The 19,906-nt window shown below is 48.8% G+C and overlaps 1 protein-coding gene across 3 annotated transcripts; it reads right to left on the reverse strand.

Moving 5' to 3' along the window:
• Window positions 1-1,866: 1,866 nt before the first annotated feature.
• LOC134928454 (cytochrome c oxidase subunit 6C) lies at window positions 1,867-11,610 on the reverse strand. Of its 3 annotated transcripts, none has more exons than XM_063924191.1 (4): window positions 11,505-11,610; window positions 10,466-10,597; window positions 9,542-9,686; window positions 1,867-2,017 (listed from the first exon to the last, which is right to left on the reverse strand). In XM_063924191.1, the coding sequence occupies exons 2-3, from the start codon at window positions 10,577-10,579 to the stop codon at window positions 9,561-9,563; spliced, it is 240 nt and encodes a 79-aa protein (XP_063780261.1). In that variant the 5' UTR covers window positions 10,580-10,597; window positions 11,505-11,610; the 3' UTR covers window positions 1,867-2,017; window positions 9,542-9,560. The 3 variants fall into 3 exon arrangements, with proteins under 3 accessions (XP_063780261.1, XP_063780260.1, XP_063780262.1); XM_063924190.1 differs by having other exon boundaries at window positions 11,491-11,601; XM_063924192.1 differs by lacking the exon at window positions 11,505-11,610 and adding an exon at window positions 11,454-11,474.
• Window positions 11,611-19,906: the final 8,296 nt, after the last annotated feature.

Below are 19,906 nucleotides of genomic sequence, written 5' to 3' on the forward strand. Positions count from 1 at the left end.
TTGGAGCCCGAGTCCTCGGCTGTCCGATTTACTGTTTCGTGTGTACCCAGCGTTAGAGACAATGAAGCATATATAGAGCGGAGACATTTTGTAGCGCTGGATGAGACTCCCGCTGCTTTCACCCTCTGAGAGAACCACGGTATGTGGGATTGTCTTACACCAGAAGATGTGGCTTCACCGTGTTACTGCTAAAGTGACTGTACCCAGTATGGTGCTCTGACGTGTCCCATCAGGTGAGAATTTAACATTGTTCACATTAAAAAAAATACATTTCTATCGTTACATTGCACCTTTTGGGGGATGGGTGCAGATGCACACTCTTAGCACTAAGAACACTGAAAGTAAAAATAATTTAAATAAACCCTCACAATTAACATGGAGTATAATTGAAGTTCTTAGCACACATTTGCGCAAATATGCGGGGCCATGTACCACGGCCAGGTGACTTCATCATATGGGTGTGCTAAGAACTTCAATTATACTCCATGTTAATTGTGAGGGTTTATTTAAATTATTTTTACTATCAGTGTTCAGAGCATAGTATTAGAAGCCTCAGCATGATAGCACCTCTTGATATCTTTAGTAAGAGGATGTGCAGTCCAGGCCCCCTTTTTCCACCTTTTGGGAGATCCCAAGCCATTACCTAGCAGCTGCATTCCTATTTACTACTTTTATCTCTAAGATTCCCCTTTTCTCTGCCTCCAGTAGCCTTTTACTTTTTATACACTTTTAAAACGAGTAATGTTATGTTCCGGTCTGGATGAGCCCCATTTGCGTGAACACGGCCTCACACTGGCTACATGCCTAATTGGGAGCGTTTACCTGATCAGCTGAGTGATAGAGAAGTCTGCATCCCCACTTTACCCCCTGTACTAGAAATAGCTCAGTCTGTACAGGCGTCTATAGGATTGGGAGGTCGGCCGGACATATTAAACAGCACGAGATGAGACGTCTCAACCACACCTGTTGAAGAAGCATTATACACAGTTTATAGGACAACAGACCTACACACTTATACAATCGTTGGCCCGTTCACCTGAAATCGGGTGATCGGACTGTATAGGTGCATACCCAGCTTTACTGCATTTGGCCAATGCCAGCATACCCCTATCCCACCTCTCTGATACTACCTTTCAGACCGAGACCTAGGGTCCAACCCGAGTCACTGAACACAAGTTTTTTAAGCCATGTCACAGCAGCTTGAGACCCATTTACACCACAGGCTGGACAGGATTAACCCTTTCACACTGAGCTATGACCCAGGTTAACCCAGCAGTAACACTTTCTTTGCGGCGGTGTGAAAGGGGTACGAATTTGAGATGTCCGCATCCAACCCTACATCAGCCAGAGTGGAACTAGCACTGCATAGAGGTGTCTTATCCTACCCCACGTACTGGCATCAGTGACAGTCACAGCTCCTATAGTAATGGTGGCTGCATCATGCTCTCCAATTAATCTATGAGCCACATTTATCACTTCTGCGTATGGCGGTTCTGATGACCTATCAGACGGCTTCCAGCACCAGCCAGGCACGGGTAACTATTATTAGAGCTGAAGTGGTACAGGTTGCCTACCCGTGCAGTAGAAGACCACGCACACTCCATGTGTTTGGGCGGCACCATATACATAGTAGTTATTGGACAGAATGTGTTCTTTACAAGCACAAATGTCTACTGATCCCACCACACACTAGGAAGAGTCCTACACAGCTAAATTATTAAGGGCCTACAGTACAGACCATGTGATCTGCAGACCAGGAGAAGGGCGATGCTGAACTGACGGAAATATCGCTCTGGTTTTTGTGCTGCAGGGAAGCGACAGACGAGCTGTAGCCACCCAGTGACAGAACGGACACCATACACAGGACGGGTTCTCAGTTATATATTTAAGCACATTTACAGAGAATTGTAGAAACGTTCCAGCGTCATCACTGGATATTATATAGTCATGTTATACATAAACGATGTCCAGCTCCAAGGCCATGTGGAGGGAGATTTGGTTCCCGACTGAAATCTTCCTGTAAAGGAGATAGGAGGAAAAATAAAATATGTAAGTACTTTATTTACACGACCGTTCTAGCGCTAATCTGGGGGGGGAGAAACATCAGGGACCCAAATAGAATAATCCATCAGGCCAAAAACAGTTGCATTTAAAAACCTAGAAGGACAGGATTCTTCATGGTTTCAGCGCAACGGAAAGGAAGGAATATACTTTAAAGCTAATTGGTGAACATTGGGAGCCATTGTCAATCACACTTGTGGAGATTCCACTGGAGATCCCCCACTAAAACATTTGTCTGGGACATGTATGAATTTTTTTTTTTTTTTTTACAGTGTGGACTGTACACGGGGATAGGAGATTGTTAGATCACGTCTGCTGTCCCTTGAGCCGTTTAGGGTGATAATCTCAGTTTTATGGACTGTCTCATACTGACATATGCTGCTACTGTGTTTTTATTGATTTTTAAGGTTATGACAACAAATAAGATTTTAAATCTACCGGTAAATTTTTCTCATAGTCCGTAGAGGATGCTGGGACTCCGTAAGGACCATGGGGATAGACTGGCTCCGCAGGTGACATGGGCACAATCTGGGTGTGCACTGGCTCCTCCCTCTATGCCCCTCCTCCAGACCTCAGTCAGAGAAACTGTGCCCAGGAGACCGACAGTACGAGGAAAGGATTTTAGTTAATCCAAGGGCAAGATTCATACCAGCCACACCGTATAACTTGTGATATACCATCTAGTTAACAGTATGAAAAAACAACATAGCATCGGTCCAAAACCGATGAAACTATAACATAACCCTTATGTAAGCAATAACTATATACAAGTCTTGCAGAAGATTTACCGGTAGGTTTAAAATCTTATTTTCTCTTACGTCCTAGAGGCTGCTGGGACTCCGTAAGGACCATGGGGATTATACCAAAGCTCCCAAACGGGCGGGAGAGTGCGGATGACTCTGCAGCACCGATTGAGCAAACAGGAGGTCCTCCTCAGCCAGGGTATCAAACTTCTAGAACTTTGCAAAGGTGTTTGACCCCAACCAAGTAGCAGCTCGGCACAGATGTAGTGCAGAGACCCCTCGGGCAGCCGCCCAAGACGAGCCCACCTTCCTAGTAGAATGGGCCTTAACCGATTTTAGTAACGGCAATCCTGCCGTAGAATGCGCCTGCTGAATCGTGTTACAGATCCAGCGAGCAATAGTCTGCTTTGAAGCAGGGCCGCCAACCTTGTTGGCTGCATATAGGACAAACAGTGCTTCTGTTTTTCTGATACTAGCCGTTCTGGCCACGTAAATCTTCAAAGCCCTGACCACATCAAGGGACTCTGAATCTTTCAAGTCCCGTGTAGCCACAGGCACTACAATAGGCTGGTTCATATGAAAAGGATGAGACCACCTTAGGTAGGAATTGAGGACGGGTCCGCAATTCCGCTCTATCCATATGGAAAACCAGATAGGGGCTTTTATGTGATAAAGCCGCCAATTCCGAAACTCGCCTAGCCGAAGCCAAGGCTAACAACATGACCACCTTCCAAATGAGATATTTCAACTCCACTGTTCGAAGTGGTTCAAACCAGTGTGACTTAAGAAAACTTACCACGTTAAAGGTCCCAAGGTGCCACCGGAGGCACAAAAGGAGGCTGAATATGCAGTACTCCCTTCACAAAAGTCTGTACTTCAGGCAGAGAGGCCAATTCTTTTTGAAAGAAAATGGATAAGGCCGAAATTTGAACTTTAATGGAGCCAAACTTTAGGCCCAAATTCACTCCAGTCTGTAGGAAGTGAAGAAAACGGCCGAGATGGAATTCTTCCGTAGGAGCATTCCTGGCCTCGCACCAAGAAACATTTTCGCCATATCCGGTGATAATGTTTAGATGTCACGCCCTTCCTAGCCTGTATTAGCGTAGGAATTACCTCATTCGGAATACCTTTTTCCACTAGGATCCGGCGTTCAACAGCCATGCCGTCAAACGCAGCCACGGTAAGTCTTGGAACAGACAGGGACCCTGTTGCAACAGGTCCTGTCTTAGAGGAAGAGGCCACGGATCTTCTGTGAGCATTTCCTGCAGATCCGGATACCAGGTCCTTCATGGCCAATCCGGAACAATGAGTATTGTTCTCACTCCTCTTTTTCTTATTAATCTCAACACCTTGGGTATGAGAGGAAGAGGAGGAAATACATAGACCGACTGGAACACCCACGGTGTCACTAGGGCGTCCACAGCTACCGCCTGAGGATCTCTTGACCTGGCGCAATACCTTTGTAGCTTTTTGTTGAGACGGGACGCCATCATGTCTATTTGGGGCAATCCCCACCGACTTGCAATCTGTGCGAAGACTTCCGGATGAAGTCCCCACTCTCCTGGATGCAGGTCGTGTCAGCTGAGGAAGTCTGCTTCCCAGTTGTCCATTCCCGGAATGAACACTGCTGATAGTGCCCTTACATGATTCTCCGCCCAGCGAAGAATTCTGGTGGCTTCCACCATCGCCACTCTGCTCCTTGTGCCGCCTTGGCGGTTTACATGAGCTACTGCGGTGACGTTGTCAGACTGAATCAGCACCGGTCGGTCGCGAAGTAAGGTCCCCGCTTGACGTAGCGCATTGAATATGGCCCTCAGTTCCAGGATGTTGATGTGAAGACAAGTCTCCCGACTTGACCAAAGACCTTGGAAATTTCTTCCCTGTGTGACTGCTCCCCAACCGCGGAGGCTCACGTCCGTGGTCACCAGGATCCAATCCTGAATGCCGAACCTGCGGCCCTCTAGAAGGTGAGCACTCTGCAGCCACCACAGGAGAGAAACCCTGGCCCTGGGGGACAGGGTGATCCGCTGATGCATGTGCAGATGTGACCCAGACCATTTGTCCAATAGGTCCCACTGGAAAGTCCTTGCATGGAACCTGCCGAAGGGACTGGCTTCGTATGTCGCCACCATTTTTCCCAGGACTTGAGTGCAATGATGCACTGACACTTGTTTCGGCTTCAACAGGTTCTTGACTAGAGTCATGAGTTCCTGCACCTTTTCTTCCAAAAGAAAAACCCTTTTCTGGTCTGTGTCCAGAATCATGCCCAAGAAGGACAAGCGAGTCGTAGGATCCAGCTGCGACTTTGGAATATTGAGAATCCAGCCGTGTCGCTGTAACACCTTCAGTGAAAGGGATACGCTGTTCTGCAACTTCTCCCGTGATCTCGCTTTTATGAGGAGATCGTCCAAGTACGGGATAATTGTGACACCCTGCTTTCGCAGGAGCACCATCATTTCCGCCATTACCTTGGTGAAAATTCTCGGGGCCGTGGAAAGCCCAAACGGCAACGTCTGAAATTGGTAATGACAATCCTGTATCGCAAATCTCAGGTACGCCTGATGAGGATACATGGGAACATGCAGGTATGCATCCTTTATGTCCAGCAATACCATAAAATCCCCCCTTCCAGGGTGGCGATGACCGCTCTGAGCGATTCCATCTTGAACTTGAACAGTTTTAAGTAAAGGTTCAGGGATTTTAAATTCAAAATGGGTCTGACCGAACCGTCCGGTTTCGGGACCACAAACAGGGTTGAGTAGTACCCCTTCCCTCTTTGAAGCAGGGGAACCTCGGCCACCACTTGTTGAAGACAATTTTTGAATCGCCTGTGACACTATCTCCCTTTCCAGGGGAGAAGTTGGTAGCGCCGATTTGAAAAACCAGCGAGGAGGCACCTCTTCGAATTCCAGCCTGTATCCCTGGGAAACAATTTCCATTGCCCAGGGATCCACCTGTGATTGAACCCAGATGTGGCTGAAAAGTCGAAGACGTGCCCCCACTGGAACGGACTCCCTCAGGGGAGCCCCAGCGTCATGCGGTGGATTTTGCAGAGGCCGGGGAGGACTTCTGTTCCTGGGAACTAGCGGTGTTGTGCAGCTTTTTTCCTCTGCCCTTACTCCTGGCAAGAAAGGACGATCCACGTACTCTTTTGCTTTTATTTGAACGAAAGGACTGCATTTGATAATGAGGCGCTTTCTTAGATTGTGAGGGAACATAAGGCAAAAAATTCGATTTACCTGCCGTAGCTGTGGAGACGGGGTCCGAGAGGCCCTCTCCAAACAATTCCTCACCCTTGTACGGCAAAAACTCCATATGCCTCTGAGTCGGCATCCCCCATCCACCGTCGGGTCCATAAGACTCGCCTAGCAGAAATGGACATACAGGTTGAGTCTCCCTTATCCAAAATGCTCGGGACCAGGGGTATTTTGGATATGGGATTTTTCCGTATTTTGGAATAATTGCATACCATAATGAGATATCATGGCGATGGGACCTAAATCTAAGCACAGAATGCATTTATGTTTCATATACACCTTATACACTCAGCCTGAAGGTCATTTTAGCCAATATTTTTTATAACTTTGTGCATTAAACAAAGTGTGTCTACATTCACACAATTCATTTATGTTTCATATACACACAGCCTGAAGGTAATTTAATACAATATTTTTAATAACTTTGTGTATTAAACAAAGTTTGTGTACATTGAGCCATCAGAAAACAAAGGTTTCACTATCTCACTCAAAAAAGTCCGTATTTCGGAATATTTGGATATGGGATACTCAACCTGTATTAGTTTACCGGGTACCAGAATAAACGCCGTCTCTTTGAGCATCCCTCATATATAAGACAGCATCTTTTATATGCCCTAGGGTCATTAAAATGGTATCCTTATCAAGGGTCTCAATATCCGCTGATAAGGAATCTGTCCATGCTGCTACAGCACTAGAAACTCAGGCCGACGCAATTGCCGGCCTGAGCAACATACCAGAATGAATGTAAATGGACTTTAAGGTAACCTCCTGCTTGCGGTCAGCAGGATCCTTGAGGGTAGCCGTATCTTGGGACGGGAGCGCTACCTTTTTTGATAAGCGTGTCAAGGCCTTGTCCACCCTAGGGGAGGATTCCCACCGTATCCTGTCCTGCGACGGGAAAGGATACGCTGTTAGGATCCTTTTGGGAATCTGCATTTTTTTGTCTGGAGTTTCCCACGCTTTTTCGCATAGTTCGTTCAGCTCATGTGAGGAGGGAAAGGAGACCTCAGGTTTCTTTGCCTTATACATGTGTACCCTTGTGTCAGGGACAGGGGGTTCCTCAGTAATATGCAAAACATCTTTAATTGCGATAATCATATATCGAATACATTTAGCCACCCTTGGCTGCAATTTTGCATCATCGTAGACGACACTGGAGTCTGAATCCGTGTCGGTATCTGTGTCAACTATTTGGGATAGTGGGCGCTTCTGAGACCCCGAAGGTCCCGGCGACATAGGGACAGACATGGGTTGACTCCCTGACTTCAGCTCTAATCTTTTGTGCAATAAATTTACATTAGCACTTAAAACATTCCACATATCCATCCAGTCCGGTGTCGGCGCTGCCGACGGAGACCTAGTATTCATACTCCCCCTCCTCCTTAGGTGAGCCTTCAACCTCAGACATGTCGACACGCGTACCGACACCACACACACACACACACACACAGGGAAGCTCTTTTCTGAAGACAGGTTCCCCACCAGGCCCTTTGGAGAGACAGAGAGAGTATGCCAGCACACACCCCAGCGCTATATGACCCAGGAAAAAATGCAGAATGTTTACCCTGTGGCGCTTATGTATAATGTATATGCGCCAATTATGTGCCCCCCCTCTACTTTAAAAACCCCTATCACCGTGTGTCAAGCAGGGGAGAGTCCGGGGAGCTTCCTCTCAGCGGTGCTGTGGAGAAAAAATGGCGCTGGTGAGTGCTGAGGGAGAAGCCCCGCCCCCTCGGCGGCAGGCTTCTGTCCCGCTCAAATTTACTAACAACATGGCGGGTGCTCTTTTTATACATGTACAGTGCCCAGCTGTACAAGTATATATGTGTATTTGCCACATGAGGTGTTTATTGCTGCCCAGGGCGCCCCCCCTGGACCCTGCACAGTGACCGAAGTGTGTGAGGTGAATGGGAGCAATGGCGCACCGCTTCACTGCTGTGCGTTACCTCTTATGAAGATCCTGTCTTCTGCCGCCTCTGAAGTCTTTTCCTCACATACTCACCCGGCTTCTTTCTTCCGGCTCTGCGAGGACGACGGCGGCGCGGCTCTGGGACGGACGGCGAGGGTGAGACCTGCGTACCGATCCCTCTGGAGCTAATGGTGTCCAGTAGCCTAAGAAACAGAGCCCTGAAACTCAGAGAAGTGGGTCTGTTTCTCTCTCCTCAGTCCCTCGATGCAGGGAGTCTGTTGCCAGCAGGCTCCCTGAAAATAAAAAACCTAACTAAAATACTTTCTTTTACAGGAAACTCAGGAGAGCTCCCTGAAAGCACCCAGTCTCCACTGGGCACAGTATCAAACTGGAGGAGGAGGGGCATAGAGGGAGGAGCCAATGCACACCCAGATCCAAAGTCTTTCTTAAAGTGCCCATGTCTCCTGCGGAGCCCGTCTATCCCCATGGTCCTTACGGAGTCCCAGCATCCTCTAGGACGTTAGAGAAAAATGATATATGTACCCAGGGATTCTTGCTTGTGGTGCATTTTTATCAGTTGTAATGATGGTGGCCAATCCTGGGATCATTGGTATCCCAGCCTAAAGTTGGTCAGGATTCAATCCCAAAATTGGGGCTTCCAATCCCAGGGAATTCGGGATTGCCCACCACCTTATTGTTTTTCCATGCCGGGCAACGTTGAGCGTCCTCAGGAGGCTCAGGCGCTGCTCTACTCCCAGCTGGGCACAGCGTGACGTGACGTCAGGTGGTCACACAGCGCTGCCCCTTATTTGCTCAGTAAGTGACCCCTTCTCCCCCAACCCCCCCCCCGCCTCCTTCCATCAAGATTAGGGTCAATTTTATTGGTTGGGCTGGGTACATTGAAAATAAACCAATCCCAGGTATCCCGTGATTGATCATTTTTCAATCCATATAGCCGGGATTGGAGGAAATTAAAAAATAAAAAAAAAGCCCAGAATTGCCCACCCTAGTTGCAATACTGGAAAGAAATCAGAGAAAGTTCTTTGATAAGAGAACCGAATTCTGAGAGAGATCAGATATGGAGGTGGAAGCCAGCTTCTAAAAAGAAGCCTTTATGTGAACGTAATTCACCTTTTTGGAGGTGAATGCCGTTTAGATCAACACCCCATAAAGGGTGCTATTGTAGTGATCCAGTATTCTTACCATTTGTTTTGTTTCTTTTCCTCTTGCAACAGAGAGAATTTCAGGCACTAAAAAGTCCAGTGTGGTCTACCTTTCATTAAGTGGGCATTTATGATACACAGTGCCTTTGTGTCCATTTCATTCTAAAAAAAAAAAAGTGGTATCGTATGCGAGCATAAAAGTGGCTCAGGAATAGGACCAGGCCGTGGTCTCTTGGCTTTTTTTTCCCCTAAACATTCCGTTTATTGCCCATAGATATGTACAGCCCAGTCAGGACAAACCATTCACTTACGGACACCAGAGCCACAGGCACATTTATATCGGAGAACATAGGGGTCACGAGGAGCCTCAGACAGAGCATTCGTTTTATGTATGTTCTGACTCCTTACCTGGGGATTAGGGGTCGCATTATTCGCCCTTTGGTCTCACCCCCTGGAACACTCCCGCTTCCCTCATAGCTTCAAAGGTCTTCACTGCGTCGTAGTTCTTGTAGAAGTCTGCGTACGCTCTCTTCCTGGGCTCCGCCACGCCAAACTAGAACAGGAGTCACAGAATCAATGACGATTGCTAATGTAAAAACCAAATTCCCATGTCCCATACGTGGAGTCCAGGGATAGAGCCCCCCCCCCAGCACTGTGACATTGGGGAGTGGGGCAGCTTTCAGCATGAACTAGACCTTAAATATTAACAAGCCGTGGCCAGTAATATGGCATTACCCATACTGCCCAGATCATACCTGGTCCTCACTAGTCCTTGTGACCATTGGTAATATGTGTCCTCTACAGCAGGGGTGGCCAGACTTCAGGGGCATAAACACATTGCAATGTATGCTTAATTTCTAAGAAATCTGACTAGCTTGCTTAGAAATTAAGCACGGATCTCTCCGTATGCCCCATAGCGATAGCTATGCACAGCCCCGCGCTTTCGCTAACGCTAGTTCTAGATTGGACTACATGCATTCCAGATCTAGTGGTTGCTCACTTCACCACTGGGTGAAGCGAGCGTCTCCCAACCCCCTCACTCAGCACACAACACGGTGTGTGCTGAGCGGGGGAGAGATGTGTGCTGAGCGTTCGGTGCTTGATCGCTCAGCACACATCTCCATGTGTGTACCCCCCTTTTGAGTCTGATCTACTCTGAAAGCTTTTGTGATCTACCAGGGTGGCACATGTGCACATGCTCAAAATAGGGGGGAGTCACATCGCCACATGGGGCACCAGACTTGTACCTCCCGGAATCGCACATTGCCCCCCTGAGTAATCAACACAAACATCAGGCGGTTTCTCTCCATCGTCACTGCCAGGAAACGTTACCTTGTATAATGCGACAATACTTAATGAGAAAGCAAAGGCTCCAAAAATATGGATTCGTAACCGCTTGGCCAGAAGACCCCTCATCTGAGGCTTAGACAGAAGAGCTTGCGACATGGTGACGTTTATTCAGATCTGAAATATACAAAGAAACAAACATTACACAATTATAAGTGGATCAAGCACACATTGTATACATGGAACATTATGTACTAGCAAAGTGCGCAGGAATCACAGAAAGTATTATATCACCCTTAAGCCAGAGGTCCTCAAACTCAGGGAACCCCAACAGTCCAGGTTTTAGGTATATCCATGGCTCAGCACAGATGGTTAAATCAGATTGACTAAGGTAGTAAGTCACCTGTGGCCAAGCATGGATATACTTAAGTTGCTAAAATGCACCAAGTGCATTACCATGGGAGCTTCCTCACCATCTGCAGGTGTATTGGAGGCTGTGCACTGAATACCCCCTGCCCTCTCCAGTCACCAACACTCCATAAGTCCCAGCTCCAGGAGTCGCCTCAGGGAGCACAGCCAGTGGCGGAACACCAGACCACGGCTGCTACTTGCCCATAGACCTAGCTGGCAGGCAGCAGCACCGCCAGGATACACTAACCCTCCCTGCTGTAGCTGAGGGGCAGAGCCCATATTCCCAGTGGAGCCCGTATAACTAACAAGTCCCGAATACTGAGCTCTGGTCTGAAGCAGGATCTCTGAGCAGGCCAGGGTTTCAGGATTTCCCTGTGCTTGGGCAGGAGCAGCAATTACTGAACCCAGGCAGATGGGAACTCTGGAATAAATGCACCCTGTACGCAGTATGGCAGTGAGTGAGGACAGATTCCCTTCCCCCCCAGGCTGGGGGCCCGCAGCCTCTGACACATGCCGGCTCCCTGACCTTGGAGGCGCCAAGTCCCCGGCTATAGAGGGAGCCGAGCACTACATGGGGGGAGACCACACGCAGGGGCCGGCATGACACCCGGGGGAAGCGTACCCAGCCCGGGAGAAGGAGAGCTGCAAGTCCGGCTCACCGTGCTACACAGACCTCCGCTGCTGCTGTGTCCTTCCCCAATGAGAACGTCCGGGCGGAAATAAGAGCAGCTGGCCACGCCCCTTCCGAAGTCACCGGCGCCGATCAGGGACAAAACTGTGCGACCGCGAGAGCTGAGTACGTGACTGACTGCAGGGCTGCCCATCGCTGACCGGTAGCGTCTAGATTCTCTTCGTGCGGAGGACCTTTCGCAACCCTGGGTCCATGTCACAATCTATTTGGAATAGAAAAGTGTGGCCTATTTGGAATAGAAAAGTGTGGCGAGCGAAGCGAGACACCGAGCCCGAAGCGTGGCGAGCGTCCAATGCTGCATGGAAAAAAAGACATTTCCCCAAACGCACGGAGAACGAAGAAAACATGTAGGTGCTGTAAGGGCGGAAGTTCTCTCCTGCCCACTCGTTTTGTCACGTCCAGGTCCTTTGCGCGAAGGCAACATAGACACAACCATCGCTGACCTCACCGCGCTCTGCTCAGTCACATGCTGCTGCTGCTGCTGCTGCTAGTCAATCTCGTTCGCTACTGTGTCATGCTGGGAGATGTAGTGCTGGGAGATGTAGTGCTCTAAGCTGCACCTGTTATGTGATGAGCCCTTATACCCCATACCACTAGTATGGTGCCCTAAATAGTGATGCTACAGTGGGTTACTATGGTGCTGACCTAGGCAAAGGGGCAATTTTTCCAGAACATCACAATAAGGAGTCTATTTACTAACAGTGTCTTGCGGAAAATCTCCAGAAAACGCAGTCTCCCCAAAAAATTAGAAGTATACCCCAAACATATGAAGGTGTGACCCTCCCGTTTCCCATCACAGAAGTAGCCCGCGGCATGTGGGCTAGATACCAGTATGATGGCCGCACACGCTCAGTATGATGGCAACACGCGCCAAATGATGACCGCACACACGCGGTATGGATAGACACACGCACGCAGTAAGATGGCCACACGCTCAGTATGATGGCCACACGCACACAGTATGATGACTGCCCAAGGGAAGGGTTAGGCTGCGAGGAGAGGGGGTTAGGGTTATGTACCCCTGGGGAAGGTTAGGATTAGGGTGTGGTGATGGGAGGTTTAGGGTTGGGCTGAGGGGAGGTTAGGTTTAGGCACCACCGGCGAGGGTTAAGGTTAGGCTTCAGGGGGGAGGATTAGGGGGAGGAAAAGCATACAGGTTGCTGAGCATCGGGATGCCCGTGTGGGTCTTCTGATCGCCAGCCTCCCAAATACCGGTATCCCATCTCAAGCAACCAGGAGAACTTGTTAGACTCTCCCAAGGGCAGAATTTGCCCTCAACCTGCACTACCACTGGAGTACTGGCTCCACAATGTTCTTTGCTGTCCATGGGTACCATCCCTGGCTTCCCGAACCTCTTGTCATCTCGACATTTGGGCTAGTGCCTAGTCATGGCTGGCCAAATCCTTTGCTGCATACAAAATGGTGGCCAATAAAAAGAGAAGGAATGGCTCAAGTTTGGGTCACAGAGACAAAGTCTAATTGTCAATCAGGAATGTCCCTGGTGCCTTTTAGGAAATTTCCCCTTATGCACCTCAGACCTCAGTCCCTTCCAAATCACCCAGATTGTCAGCCTGGTGGCATATTGGTTTAAACTACCACTGTGTTCCATATCTCCATAATATTCGCACTGCTAAAACCACTTATCATCTACAAATACTCCTCCCAGGACACACCTCAACCCACCAGCTGCGGTGTCAGCATAGGAAGAGCATGAGCACAAGCATATTTTAGATGTCCACATATACAGGGGCACTCTGCCTGATTGACTAGAAAGGATATAGTCTGGAAAGGTGAACCTGGGTGGGGTATCAGATACAAGCAGACAAACAATGGTAGTTGCTCGGTCATTCCTGGAGATAATTATGTATTAGGTGCTGGAAAGGGGGAGGGGTCACAGACAAACAACAGACGGGGGGTTTGCAAATCCCACCCCTAAATTTCCCTTCAGCACACTAAAAATTACCTGTGGCCATTCCTGAACTTATCTGGTAATAGAAATTCAGAGAATCGGTCACACATGTTTGCAAACACATGTTTAAGCTGCTGGGCGACTTCACGGCTTCTCCGATATCAGCAGTCCTAACACTACATAATAGCAGTGCCCACATAGGGCCATGTAATTTGTCACAGTAGGCCTCATGATAAAGGCTATTACTAAAACACATCCAGACAGAGAGCTATGCTGTTCCTTGTAGTGCCAATGGGAGATCCTGGGGGTGGCTCCTGGGTAAGTTAGCTCTCTGGATGTGTTTTAGTAATAGCCTTTATCACGAGGCCTACTGTGACAAATTACATGGCCCTATGTGGGCACTGCTATTATGTAGTGTTAGGACTGCTGATATCGGAGAAGCCGTGAAGTGGCTCAGCAGCTTAAACGTGTTTGCAAACATGTGTGACTAATTCTCTGAATTTCTATTACCAGATAAGTTCATGAATGGTCACAGGTAATTTTTAGTGTGCTGTAGGGAAATTTAGGGGTGGGATTTGCAACCCCCCTCTCTGTTTGGGGTATCAGACAGCCTGTGTACAATGGCTATCAAGTAATTACCCCATAAGAGGATTCAAAGGGGGGGGGGGGGGGGGACGAAAATCTGGTAATGTGTGGGAGCATACAGTCGACCATTTGCTCACAGAAGCTGGAAAACAGGCAAAAATGGTCATTCAGCCAAATTGATTCAATTAGTTTGATTTAACAAATTTGTTCGAATGACTATTTTTGTCTGTTTAGAAAATTTTCTGGCATTTGGTAGTAAATGGACAATTGTCATTTGCTCTCATACATTACTAACTTTTCGTTCCAATCAGCCAGATTGGACAGATGGTCTGACAGATAATTGTATAGTGCACAGGTTCTTAAACTCAGGACCCCTCACAGTGCATGTTTTGCAGGTCTCCTCACAGAATCACAAATTACATCATTAGCTCCACCTGTGGACCTTTTAAAATGTGTCAGTGAGTAATTAATACACCTGTGCACTTGCTGGGTTACCTGCAAAACATGCACTGTGTGGGGTCCTGAGGACCGAGTTTGAGAACCACTGGTATAGTGTATGCCCTGCTTTAGGCATGATGCGTCATCGCTAGAGACGGGACCTGGCGAGATACCCAGCATCGGCAAAGGCATACACACACGCCGAAGTCGAGAGCGACGTAGACAGCCATTCGGCAGCATGTCCCTCGTTAGCAACATCACCTGTCGGACCTGCATGTAGGCCTATGCATATGACCCGCAGAAGTGCGCATTGTACATGATATAGTGTGTACACACTAGACTGTGAACGATATCGCATACAATCAGGCTAATTTCTCTAACGTCCTAAGTGGATGCTGGGGACTCCGAAAGGACCATGGGGAATAGCGGCTCCGCAGGAGACTGGGCACAAAAGTAAAAGCTTTAGGACTACCTGGTGTGCACTGGCTCCTCCCCCTATGACCCTCCTCCAAGCCTCAGTTAGATTTTTGTGCCCGGCCGAGAAGGGTGCATTCTAGGACTCTCCTGAGTTTCTAAGAAAAAGTTTAGTTTTAGGTTTTTTATTTTCAGTGAATCCTGCTGGCAACAGGTTCACTGCACCGAGGGACTAAGGGGAGAAGAAGCGAACTCACCTGCGTGCAGAGTGGATTGGGCTTCTTAGGCTACTGGACATTAGCTCCAGAGGGACGATCACAGGCCCAGCCATGGATGGGTCCCAGAGCCGCGCCGCCGGCCCCCTTACAGAGCCAGAAGACTGAAGAGGTCCGGAAAATCGGCGGCAGAAGACGTCCTGTCTTCAATAAGGTAGCGCACAGCACCGCAGCTGTGCGCCATTGCTCTCAGCACACTTCACACTCCGGTCACTGAGGGTGCAGGGCGCTGAGACGCAATAAAAACACCTTAGATGGCAAAAAATACATCACATATAGCTCCTGGGCTATATGGATGCATTTAACCCCTGCCAATTTTTCCTTAAAAAAGCGGGAGAAAGGCCGCCGAGAAGGGGGCGGAGCCTATCTCCTCAGCACACTGGCGCCATTTTCCCTCACAGCTCCGTTGGAGGGAAGCTTCCTGACTCTCCCCTGCAGTCCTGCACTACAGAAACAGGGTAAAACAAGAGAGGGGGGGCACTAAATTGGCAGATAAATCTATACAGCAGCTATATAAGGGAAAAACACTTATATAAGGTTATCCCTTTATATATATAGCGCTCTGGTGTGTGCTGGCAAACTCTCCCTCTGTCTCCCCAAAGGGCTAGTGGGGTCCTGTCCTCTATCAGAGCATTCCCTGTGTGTGTGCTGTGTGTCGGTACGTTGTGTCGACATGTATGAGGAGGAAAATGGTATGGAGGCGGAGCAATTGCCTGTAATAGTGATGTCACCCCCTAGGGAGTCGACACCTGACTGGATGGTCTTATGGAAGGAATTACGTGATAGTGTCAGCACTTTACAAAAGACTGTTGACGACATGAGACAGCCGGCAAATCAGTTATTACCTGTACAGGCGTCTCAAACACCGTCAGGGGCTCTAAAGCGCCCATTACCTCAGATGGTCGACACAGACCCAGACACGGACACTGACTCCAGTGTCGACGGTGAGGAAACAAACGTATTTTCCAGTAGGGCCACACGTTACATGATCACGGCAATGAAGGAGGTTTTGAACATTTCTGATACTACAAGTACCACAAAAAAGGGTATTATGTGGGGTGTGAAAAAACTACCTGTAGTTTTTCCTGAATCAGATGAATTAAATGAGGTGTGTGATGAAGCGTGGGTTTCCCCCGATAAAAAACTGCTAATTTCTAAAAAATTATTGGCATTATACCCTTTCCCTCCAGAGGTTAGGGCGCGTTGGGAAACACCCCCTAGGGTAGATAAGGCGCTCACACGCTTATCAAAACAAGTGGCGTTACCGTCTCCTGATACGGCCGCCCTCAAGGAACCAGCTGATAGGAAGCTGGAAAATATCCTAAAAAGTATATACACACATACTGGTATTATACTGCGACCAGCAATCGCCTCAGCCTGGATGTGCAGTGCTGGGGTGGCTTGGTCGGATTCCCTGACTGAAAATATTGATACCCTGGACAGGGACAATATATTATTGACTATAGAGCATTTAAAGGATGCATTTCTATATATGCGAGATGCACAGAGGGATATTTGCACTCTGGCATCAAGAGTAAGTGCGCTGTCCATTTCTGCCAGAAGAGGGTTATGGACGCGACAGTGGTCAGGTGATGCAGATTCCAAACGGCATATGGAAGTATTGCCGTATAAAGGGGAGGAGTTATTTGGGGTCGGTCTATCGGACCTGGTGGCCACGGCAACGGCTGGGAAATCCACCTTTTTACCCCAGGTCGCCTCTCAGCAGAAAAAGACACCGTCTTTTCAGGCTCAGTCCTTTCGTCCCCATAAGGGCAAGCGGGCAAAAGGCCACTCATATCTGCCCCGGGGCAGAGGAAGGGGAAAAAGACTGCAGCAGGCAGCCTCTTCCCAGGAACAGAAGCCCTCCCCCGCTTCTGCCAAGTCCTCAGCATGACGCTGGGGCCTTACAAGCGGACTCCGGCACGGTGGGGGCCCGTCTCAAGAATTTCAGCGCGCAGTGGGCTCACTCGCAAGTGGACCCCTGGATCCTGCAGGTAGTATCTCAGGGGTACAAATTGGAATTCGAGACGTCTCCCCCTCGCCGGTTCCTGAAGTCTGCCTTACCAACGTCTCCCTCCGACAGGGAGGCGGTATTGGAAGCCATTCACAAGCTGTATTCCCAGCAGGTGATACTCAAGGTACCCCTCCTACAACAGGGAAAGGGGTATTATTCCACGCTGTTTGTGGTACCGAAGCCGGACGGCTCGGTGAGACCTATTTTAAATCTGAAATCCTTGAACACTTACATACAAAGGTTCAAATTCAAGATGGAGTCACTCAGAGCAGTGATAGCGAACCTGGAAGAAGGGGACTATATGGTGTCTCTGGACATCAAGGATGCTTACCTCCATGTCCCAATTTGCCCTTCTCACCAAAGGTACCTCAGGTTTGTGGTACAGAACTGTCACTATCAGTTTCAGACGCTGCCGTTTGGATTGTCCACGGCACCCCGGGTCTTTACCAAGGTAATGGCCGAAATGATGATTCTTCTTCGAAGAAAAGGCGTCTTAATTATCCCTTACTTGGACGATCTCCTGATAAGGGCAAGGTCCAGAGAACAGTTAGAGGTCGGAGTAGCACTATCTCAAGTAGTACTACAACAGCACGGGTGGATTCTAAATATTCCAAAATCGCAGCTGATTCCGACGACACGTCTGCTGTTCCTAGGGATGATTCTGGACACAGTCCAGAAAAAGGTGTTTCTCCCGGAGGAGAAAGCCAGGGAGTTATCCGACCTAGTCAGGAACCTCCTAAAACCAGGCCAAGTGTCAGTGCATCAATGCACAAGGGTCCTGGGAAAAATGGTGGCTTCTTACGAAGCGATTCCATTCGGCAGATTCCACGCAAGAACTTTTCAGTGGGATCTGCTTGACAAATGGTCCGGATCGCATCTTCAAATGCATCAGCGGATAACCCTGTCTCCAAGGACAAGGGTGTCTCTCCTGTGGTGGTTGCAGAGTGCTCATCTTCTAGAGGGCCGCAGATTCGGCATTCAGGACTGGGTCCTGGTGACCACGGATGCCAGCCTGAGAGGCTGGGGAGCAGTCACACAGGGAAGAAATTTCCAGGGCTTGTGGTCAAGCATGGAAACGTCACTTCACATAAATATCCTGGAACTAAGGGCCATTTACAATGCCCTAAGTCAGGCAAGGCCTCTGCTTCAGGGTCAGCCGGTGTTGATCCAGTCGGACAACATCACGGCAGTCGCCCACGTAAACAGACAGGGCGGCACAAGAAGCAGGAGGGCAATGACGGAAGTTGCAAGGATTCTTCGCTGGGCGGAAAATCATGTGATAGCACTGTCAGCAGTGTTCATTCCGGGAGTGGACAACTGGGAAGCAGACTTCCTCAGCAGACACGACCTCCACCCGGGAGAGTGGGGACTTCACCCAGAAGTCTTCCACATGATAGTGAACCGTTGGGAAAAACCAAAGGTGGACATGATGGCGTCCCGCCTCAACAAAAAACTGGACAGATATTGCGCCAGGTCAAGGGACCCTCAGGCAATAGCTGTGGACGCTCTGGTAACACCGTGGGTGTACCAGTCAGTGTATGTGTTCCCCCCTCTGCCTCTCATACCCAAGGTACTGAGAATCATAAGAAGGAGAGGAGTAAGGACTATACTCGTAGCTCCGTATTGGCCAAGAAGGACTTGGTACCCGGAACTTCAAGAGATGCTCACGGAGGACCCGTGGCCTCTACCTCTAAGAAAGGACCTGCTCCAGCAGGGACCCTGTCTGTTCCAAGACTTACCGCGGCTGCGTTTGACGGCATGGCGGTTGAACGCCAGATCCTGAAGGAAAAAGGCATTCCGGATGAAGTCATCCCTACCCTGATCAAAGCCAGGAAGGATGTAACTGTGCAACATTATCACCGTATTTGGCGTAAATATGTTGCGTGGTTCGAGGCCAGGAAGGCCCCTACAGAGGAATTTCAACTGGGTCGTTTCCTGCATTTCCTGCAAACAGGACTTTCTATGGGCCTAAAATTAGGGTCCATTAAGGTTCAAATTTCGGCCCTGTCGATATTCTTCCAGAAAGAACTAGCTTCAGTTCCTGAAGTTCAGACGTTTGTCAAGGGGGTACTGCATATACAGCCTCCTTTTGTGCCTCCAGTGGCACCTTGGGATCTCAATGTAGTTTTGGGGTTCCTAAAATCACATTGGTTTGAACCACTCACCACTGTGGACTTAAAATATCTCACATGGAAAGTGGTAATGCTGTTAGCCCTGGCTTCAGCCAGGCGTGTCTCAGAATTGGCGGCTTTATCCTATAAAAGCCCTTACCTAATTTTTCATACGGACAGGGCAGAATTGAGGACTCGTCCTCAATTTCTCCCTAAGGTGGTTTCAGCGTTTCACTTAAACCAGCCTATTGTGGTACCTGCGGCTACTATGGACTTGGAGGATTCCAAGTTACTGGACGTAGTCAGGGCCCTGAAAATATATGTTTCCAGGACGGCTGGAGTCAGAAAATCTGACTCGCTGTTTATCCTGTATGCACCCAACAAGCTGGGTGCTCCTGCTTCTAAGCAGACTATTGCTCGTTGGATTTGTAGTACAATTCAGCTTGCACATTCTGTGGCAGGCTTGCCACAGCCAAAATCTGTAAAAGCCCATTCCACAAGGAAGGTGGGCTCATCTTGGGCGGCTGCCCGAGGGGTCTCGGCTTTACAACTTTGCCGAGCAGCTACTTGGTCAGGGGCAAACACGTTTGCTAAATTCTACAAATTTGATACCCTGGCTGAGGAGGACCTGGAGTTCT

The sequence above is a fragment of the Pseudophryne corroboree genome, chromosome 5, assembly GCF_028390025.1.
Source record: "Pseudophryne corroboree isolate aPseCor3 chromosome 5, aPseCor3.hap2, whole genome shotgun sequence".
Lineage (NCBI taxonomy): Eukaryota > Metazoa > Chordata > Amphibia > Anura > Myobatrachidae > Pseudophryne > Pseudophryne corroboree.

Excerpts from the sequence above, each read along its gene's own strand:
- LOC134928454 (XM_063924191.1), bottom strand. The coding sequence starts at position 10,579 with ATGTCGCAAGCTCTTCTGTCTAAGCCTCAGATGAGGGGTCTTCTGGCC. Across the intron at positions 9,687-10,465 it reads GTATTGTCGCATTATACAAG|TTTGGCGTGGCGGAGCCCAG; the intron begins GTAACGTTTCCT and ends CTCCTGTTCTAG.